This window comes from Plectropomus leopardus, chromosome 14, assembly GCF_008729295.1.
Source record: "Plectropomus leopardus isolate mb chromosome 14, YSFRI_Pleo_2.0, whole genome shotgun sequence".
In the NCBI taxonomy this organism is placed as follows: Eukaryota; Metazoa; Chordata; class Actinopteri; order Perciformes; family Serranidae; genus Plectropomus; species Plectropomus leopardus.
The window spans coordinates 22668347-22676198 of NC_056476.1; the positions used below are offsets into that span (position 1 = coordinate 22668347).

The 7852-nt window shown below is 39.8% G+C and overlaps 1 protein-coding gene across 1 annotated transcript; it reads left to right on the forward strand.

The window, feature by feature from the left end:
* The first annotated feature begins 356 nt into the window (after window positions 1-356).
* Window positions 357-2971, forward strand: tmem151bb (transmembrane protein 151Bb). The gene is made up of 2 exons (XM_042501491.1): window positions 357-434; window positions 1562-2971. Exons 1-2 carry the CDS (start codon window positions 357-359, stop codon window positions 2969-2971), a joined length of 1488 nt encoding a protein of 495 aa, XP_042357425.1.
* The last annotated feature ends 4881 nt before the right edge of the window (window positions 2972-7852 follow it).

Consider the following 7852-nt stretch of genomic DNA (forward strand, 5'->3'; position numbering starts at 1 on the left):
GAGGGCCCCGAGGGGCAGGGCATGTTCATTTTGTAATGACTACCAGCTAATAGGCTACAGCATAATCTACGATCATGTTTCTGCGGCACTGACAGCTAAACAGCAGAGGGCAGGATGCGGGCTTTCCTATAGACACCTCATCGTTGTTTTTTTTTTTTAGTTTCTCATCCGCCGGAACAACATGCCTCCGTCGACTCGTCTTTTCTTAGGGCGGAAAGCCTCTAAATGATAACAGATGTGATGCACGTCTGGCAAGTAGCTCGTCTCTGCTGAGGGTTTCTGCAGAGCAAGGTAGTGAAATCTCTTCCTCTTCCTACTCCACGCCCTGTCATTATTATCAATAGCTTCCCAGCACCATGTCCCCTCCAGCATCGGCTGCGACAGCGAGTGAGAGCAGTACGACCACCGTGTTCGAGGAGGACACCAGGGAGGAGGTATGATATCCTAACATCTCTTATATGAGAAAATGTCTGTTGTTATGTTTGTTAGATCCTGGCGCAGGGCTTTCATGGATCCATGTGTGCAGAATGTTACACACACCGCAGGTGAATTATTTACCAGGAATCTGGGGTTACGAATAATATCATTGGTTAGTTTGCCAAAGGAACATGTTTATGATCTTGTAGCCTACATTAGAGTAAAATGGTTGGGACACGTGATAGGTAATCCCAGCATCTTTACCTGTCTTCCATCTATCATCTGCTCTTGAGAGCAGGTGGCTCTGATTTCAGGATAACTCATCTCCAGCACTTAAAATGGCATGAAATGTCCACAGAGCTGAAATAACTTTGTATTATCCACTGTCTTTACAAGAGATTTTCAACTGCTAGACTGTTAATATTATGGCTTCATTACCAATCCATGAAATTGAAGTCCAAATCTGTCAATCGTTGTTGTGCTACAGATGTTGCAAGCAAAACGACATTTCAAGTAGGTGATAAATCACAGGTGCACAAATGGGGGGGGGGGGTCATGCCCCTTAATATTTAGAACATGTGCATTTCTCCCCAGCATTCAAGTAGCAGAGGACTTTTATTCATTGGTGGAATATAATTAAGTACATTCACCTCTGTAATTAAGTAGATTTACTGAAGTGGTATAAATGAAGTACTTTTACTCTACTTGAACATTTTAATCTCATGACACTTTCTACTACTCCACTATAATCACCCGATTCCCCTTAATTAGTAATTACTTTAGAAACTAGGACTTTTGCCCACAAGCCAAATGAAATCATACAAGTGCAGTTGAAATTATTTGTTGATTGATTAGAAAATGGATGCAGGACTTTTGATTGCGACTGTGTATTTTTAGATTGTAAATACTGCCTTCACTATTGCCTTGATTTTGACAAAATAAACTACATTTACACCATAAATTGATGCAAAAAATGCTCAAACTGGTCCATTAAAATTCACCAGAATGCAAGAAATTAGGTGATTGGTGGTCAAAATTTTCCAAACTACCGTTTGTCCCCTCAATGTTAAAGCCAAAAGTCCCCCCATGTCATACATTTATATGCTAATAGTTTTTATCACTTCCTCTTTTGTTTTGTCAACAGCAAAGACCCCTGAAGCAATCTCTGAGCAAGTCCCTCTGCCGGGAGAGTTTCTGGAAATGCCTCCTCCTGTCTGTTCTTATGTACGGCTGCATGGGAGCGATGGTTTGGTGTCATGTCACCAAGGTGACCCGTCTCACCTTTGACAGTGCCTTCAAAGGGAAATCCATGATGTACCATGACAGTCCCTGCTCTGACGGCTACATCTACATCCCTCTGGCTCTGCTGGGCATGCTCTACTTAGTCTATCTGGTGGAGTGCTGGCACTGTCACGTGAAGAATGAGCTGCAGCACAAAGTAGATGTGGAGGGCATCTACGAGCGCATCCAAAGAATGCAGCAAGCCAAACCCTGCATCTGGTGGAAGGCCATCAGCTATCACTATGTTCGCAGGACACGACAAGTCACACGCTACCGCAATGGGGACGCCTACACTAGTACCCAGGTTTACCATGAACGTGTCAACACTCATGTGGCAGAGGCTGAATTTGACTACAGTCACTGCGGCGTTAAAGATGTTTCAAAGCAGCTGCTGGGCTTGGAGAAGTCCGCTCTTACTAAGATGCGGTTCACCAAGTGCTTTAGTTTTGCCAATGTAGAGTCCGAGAACTCCTACCTGACGCAACGAGCGAGGTTTTTCACCGACAATGAGGGCCTTGATGACTACATGGAAGCCAGGGAGGGCATGCACCTGAAGAACATTGACCTGAAGGAGTACGTCATGGTGCTGTCGGACCCGGACCACCACCCCTGGTATTTGTCCCACTATGTCTTCTGGTTTGCCTCATTCCTCACGTTCTCCTGGCCTCTTAGAGTCTTCACAGAGTATCACACTGCATACGTCCACTATCGTGTCGAGAAGCTCTTTGGGCATGATTACCTCCCTGTGACCCCATGTGATGATCGACCATATTGGCGTCGTATCCCTCGCGTTAACACCATTGACAGCACAGAACTGGAATGGCATATCCGGTCCAACCAGCAACTGGTGCCCAGTTACTCAGAGGCTGGCCTGATGGACCTGGCTCAATGCCCGTCCAGTTTCAGCGGGATACGTCAGAATTGTGAACGCTGCCACAGAGCTATCAGCTGCTCCTCAGTGTTCTCCAGGAGCGCCCTCAGCATCTGTACTGGTGCCAGCTCCCGCATCCCCTTCAGCGGCAGCCGCTTCTCGTTGGCGCGGCGCTACGGCTCCCAGCGCAGCTGCTTCTGGAGGAGCGGCAGCTTGGATGACCAGGAGAGTCCCAGCGAAAACACCCGCTGCCTCTCAGAGCGCCTCACCACAGACGACGAGGAACCCCCAGACTATGAGGACGCACTTTGCTACCCCGTGCTCATTGTTCACTGTAGCGAGAACTGCCACAACCACAGGTCTTTCCATAGAAATGGCTCCTGCGTGGAGACTTCCTTATGACTATGCAGTCACTGACGGTGGCATTTCTGTAGCATCCAAACACTTTGCAACAAGAGTGTGCAAACAAGTCTTCATGTGAGATACACAGATTTGTGCTGTATTGTCATAATATCTGAATCAAATGCCTGAATCCTGAATGTGTGAATCACCAAAGCAATAACAGTGATTTATGTGTGGAGAACAAAGCGATGGTGGTATGTGAACCTACAAGGATACATGGAAAAATTTCATCTGCCTGGCTTCAAAGCAGACACAGACTGTTACACTGTACATCATTGCCATACCTTTTAAGGTCTCATATGGACCGTACATGTGAAACTGAAGCTGCAGTTACCTCATAAGACCCTTTCAGAGGCCACGGACAAGATGGGCAGGTCGAAACACCTCATTCATTCTCTGAAATCTCAGAAACACAACTGAGCCAACAAGTCATATAATTTCAGCAATAACTGTGAAATTAAATACCATCTTCTCAAGAGTTAAAAGGAGGAATATCAGTGAAATGTGTCAAGTTTATGCATGTCACAAAGAGACATCAGTCAACATGGAAACCTCCGATCCAAAAGAGACAAAGGAACTCTGGATTCTCTCACTCACTGTTATACCAATCTATGATGTTTGAAAACTTGCATTACTTGTGCAAAGCATTGTAATCTGATTTTTTTTAAAATTGTGAATCTACTTTTTTTTCTTTTATCAATATGCCTCATCTACTTTAGTTTGGACTTTCTGCATTCCCCAGAATGCCTTGTGACAAGTGAAGAAAACAGGTATAAGCTTATTTACAGCTGTGTTTTTTTGTTTTGTTTTGTTTTTTATTTTTTATTTTTGGCTTATATTGCCTTTAATTGATAGGACAATGTGAACCCGAAAGCAGGAGAGAGAGAGGGGGAGACATTCAGCAAAGGGCAGAGGCCAGATTCAAACTTGCGGTGGTGCGGCGATGAAGACACAGCCTCTGTACATGGGGCACTGCTCTATCCACTGAACCACCAGGTGCCCCACAGCTGTGGGTTTTATGTGTAGGTGAACAGTGACATAGAGATACTAATAACAGCTGTTCTAATTGAGAGAAATATGACTTGTGTCTCTTACTCAGAGCAAACCTGGTTTGTGGTTGCATCCCATTCTGGTTTATTGAGACATCTGTGGGATGAAGAGTTTGATATGATATGCGTCTTCAACAATGGATTTGACTGCTGACTGTTGATGCTACTGTATATGGCAGCTTTTGGATGATGATGGACTTACACCTAAACTTAATGTTTACAGTTGATGTTTTTGAAAGATTTTGTTCTACAAAGCGTCCGCAGTGGATGTTGAAATTATCTTAATGTGATGACACAATTACAAAGTTTTAATATCTGCAAGGGCACAAAAAAACAGAGTCTGAAAAGCGTTTATTGTTAAGGGAGCAGTGTGTAAGATTTAGAAGTATTTAGTGACATCTGGCGGTGAGGACTTCAGATTGCAACCAGCTGAAACTTCTCCCTGTTAAAATTCCCTCAGGTTTCATTGTTCAGGAGGTTTTTACCAGGAGCCGAAAAATCCTACAAATCAGTGTTTCCCAGATGCTGTTTGACGTACTGCAAGCCCAACACCTAATGTGTGCTCACCTTTTTTCTCGAATAACGTAATATCCAGACTTTCAGGAGGTTTTTACAAAGAGCCCAGTTATCTGCAGAGGTCTTCTACTCCTCTCAAAACATTCGTATAAGGTGATTTAAAGCAGCTAAAACACTGAATAAAGCATTTTCATGATAAAAAAAAAAATGGCTGCTAACCTCGAATGGTCCTGTCTGGAGCCAGTGTGTGGTTGTCCATTCTGGGTTACTGTAAAAACATGGCGGTGTAAACAGCCTCCACGGAGAAGGACCCGCTACTTATGTATATATTTAAACGACTCATTCTAACGTAACAAAACACAACAATTCTTTTGTTTCTGTTGATTATCCTTTAAAGACAACATTTATTATGTTATTATATATTTATTATATTCCATTTCTGCCAATAATATCCCCCTAAATTCTACACAGTGGACCTTGAATTCTTGCTTTGACATTTGACACATGATTTGTCTTGACTGACCAAGAAACATGAAAACTGTTTGAGTTCTAACACTGTATGAGCCCTCAGCTTAGCAGACTACAAGTGATAAATAAGAGAGTACATTTTTAGACTTTTTTTTCTGAATCTACTGCCACGATAAAACCTGCCGGAAACTGTGGTTCAAGCACATAAACACGTCATCACATTAATCTTGTGAAGTCTACAATACAATGGAACAGGTGAACCATTATCATTCGTTAAACAACAAACCACAGTGTGAATTAACTGCAAAAAGATCATAAGGTCATTAAATCCATGCTGAAATTTGCATGCTAAGACAATTTGTTAATAACCATAAAATATGAATGTAAACCACCAGCATATGATACATTGTAGTATGAACCCATTTGTGTCTATAGTAAAGGAATAATGCTCCATTTTGTATCTGTGAAACAGTGATTTCACTCTCCAGTGTATATTGAATGTGTTCAGACAAAGAGCACAGCACACCTACATGTCACAATGTTCCCTGAAGAGACTTTGGATGCTAATAATTGATTTATCTGAGGGATCCCTGACTGTTTTAAGATGAGTTTGCAGACAGTATATGCAAAGATGTAAATGCACTTATGTTTACACATGGACATTGTACAAACTTTATAATACTGACTTTTTTTTACAACATTTAACAGAAACATACTGTATACATCCTAGCAAATAACATGTTGTTCTTACATTGTTTTCAATAATGTGGTTACACAGTATTATGCACTTGAAGTGACACTAGACATTATGAATTGTAGTGAAGCTGAATGTTAATGTAAATTACCTTGAAAATAAAAAAGTATTAAAGCTGATATATTGAAAAATGCATAAGATATTGAACAATACACGACCACTTAAAGCTTTGTGTAAAATGTTAAAAATTTTCTCATTGTAATTATAATCAAAGGGGCTGTATAAATAACTTGATTACCTTTTAAAATATGTATTCAAATTCATCTTATGCTGGAAAAATAAAAGTTGCAATAAATGTTTGGGGAAAACCCATGTATATTTAAAAATGTTGCTTGCTTGGATTCTCAGACATGTTTTATGGATATTTACGGGTGTAAATACTCAAATTAATGATGGCTAAATTATTTTTGAAGCTTTTGTTTCAGGGTTCTTGTCTTTTTCACAGCAGACATTTTGATGTTGCATAGTAGGAAAAAAACATGAAAATTGATAACATTAATGATGGCTCTGTTCCATTAAGAGTACATGTAAGCTATTCCAGTGAGCCTGCATGCACAATACCAAGATCTCAAATGGAATGCAGCCATTGTTAATGTTAATGCTGTTAATACACCTGTTCATTTCCTAATATGAAAAGTTAACATATCTGCAGTGAAAAAGGTCTATGGTACATGCTAGCTCACTGTGGCACTGTCATACTGGGACACCTGAGCAGAACAAAGCCACCGTTAAAGTTCTTAGTAACACCTGTGCTTTTCCTTCTATGACAAGTCAAAATCTATAGTGTGGGAAAGGATTATTAAAAATGTTTCAGGTTTAAATACTGTATGTAAATACAAGGCAGAGCATGTTTACTCTTTCTGTTACAATTTGAGTTTATATGAATGTACATTACACTTTGAATTGATTTTGCTGTCTAGGGAGTTTCAATTTTACTTTTAAATCCTAAAAAACATGGCATATAAATAATAAAAAATATTGGATAAAATATATTTGAAAATTAGATGAGCACACACTTTCAAAACAATAAACTTGTGTACTCCTCCAACAAAAAAAACAAGATTAACTATTAACCTTGATCATTGCTAAGGGACTGTTCATTATTTATGAGAGGGGAGGGGGTGGTGAAAAATGGGGGGAGGTACTTCAAATCAAGTATGTGTCTCAATTTGCCTTAAGGGGAGTGACATTAAACTTTAAATGATCATATTTTGTATTCCTTTAAGTATCTTCTCACAAGAAGGGTTGAAAGGCATGTTTTCTTTAAAAATCTCGAAAATGACACAATTTATCATAGCCAGAAACTGAAACATGGTTATTATGAAGTTATGTATGAAGGGAAGGTCATGCATTTTCCCAAGTCACTAAGAGAAACTTAAAGTAAAATATCTGTAGCTCCAGAAAGGGTCATGATTTAAAAAAAAAAAAAAAAAAACAACGTAAGTTGCACACCAGTCACTCCCTACTCTGAAAAATAAAGTACAGTCCCTCATCAAAAGAAAATAAGCTATAAAACTATCTATTACGTTGCATGAAAATAAATAAGGCTAAAGGTTGATAATGATAATGTTTCTTTGTATGGACCTTTTCACAGCAAACATTTTGACCTGTCATAGAAGGAAAAGCACAGATAAAACTGATAACATCAATAATGGCTCAGTTTCATTAAGTTTCCCAATAAGCTATTCCAGTGAGCCAGCATGCACAATATCAGGATCTCAAGTGAAATGCAGCCATCATCAGTGTTGATAAATACACCTGTTCATTTCACAATATGAAAAGTTAACATACATGCAGTGAAAAAGGTCTATTGTACATGCTGGCTCACTGTGGCACTGTCATGACCTACCGGGACATCTGAATAGAGTAAAGCCATCGTTAATAATACCAGCGATTTTCCTTCTATGACAAGTCATGTTGTTATTAATGTTTACACCTGTCCTTTTTCCTGTCAAAATGTCTGCTGTGAAAAACTTCTATTTACTTGCTAGTTTGACTTTGGTATCCTGTATTATTTATTTATTTATTAATTCTGGCTCAATTACTATCAAGATTTGAGTATTGGCTGCTCTAACGTTGTTGCTGGTAAAGAGA

Bases quoted from the DNA above. Each gene is read 5' to 3' on its own strand.
- tmem151bb (XM_042501491.1), top strand. From the start codon at position 357: ATGTCCCCTCCAGCATCGGCTGCGACAGCGAGTGAGAGCAGTACGACC. The intron at 435-1,561 runs GTATGATATCCT...TTTTGTCAACAG, and splicing joins AGGAGGACACCAGGGAGGAG to CAAAGACCCCTGAAGCAATC.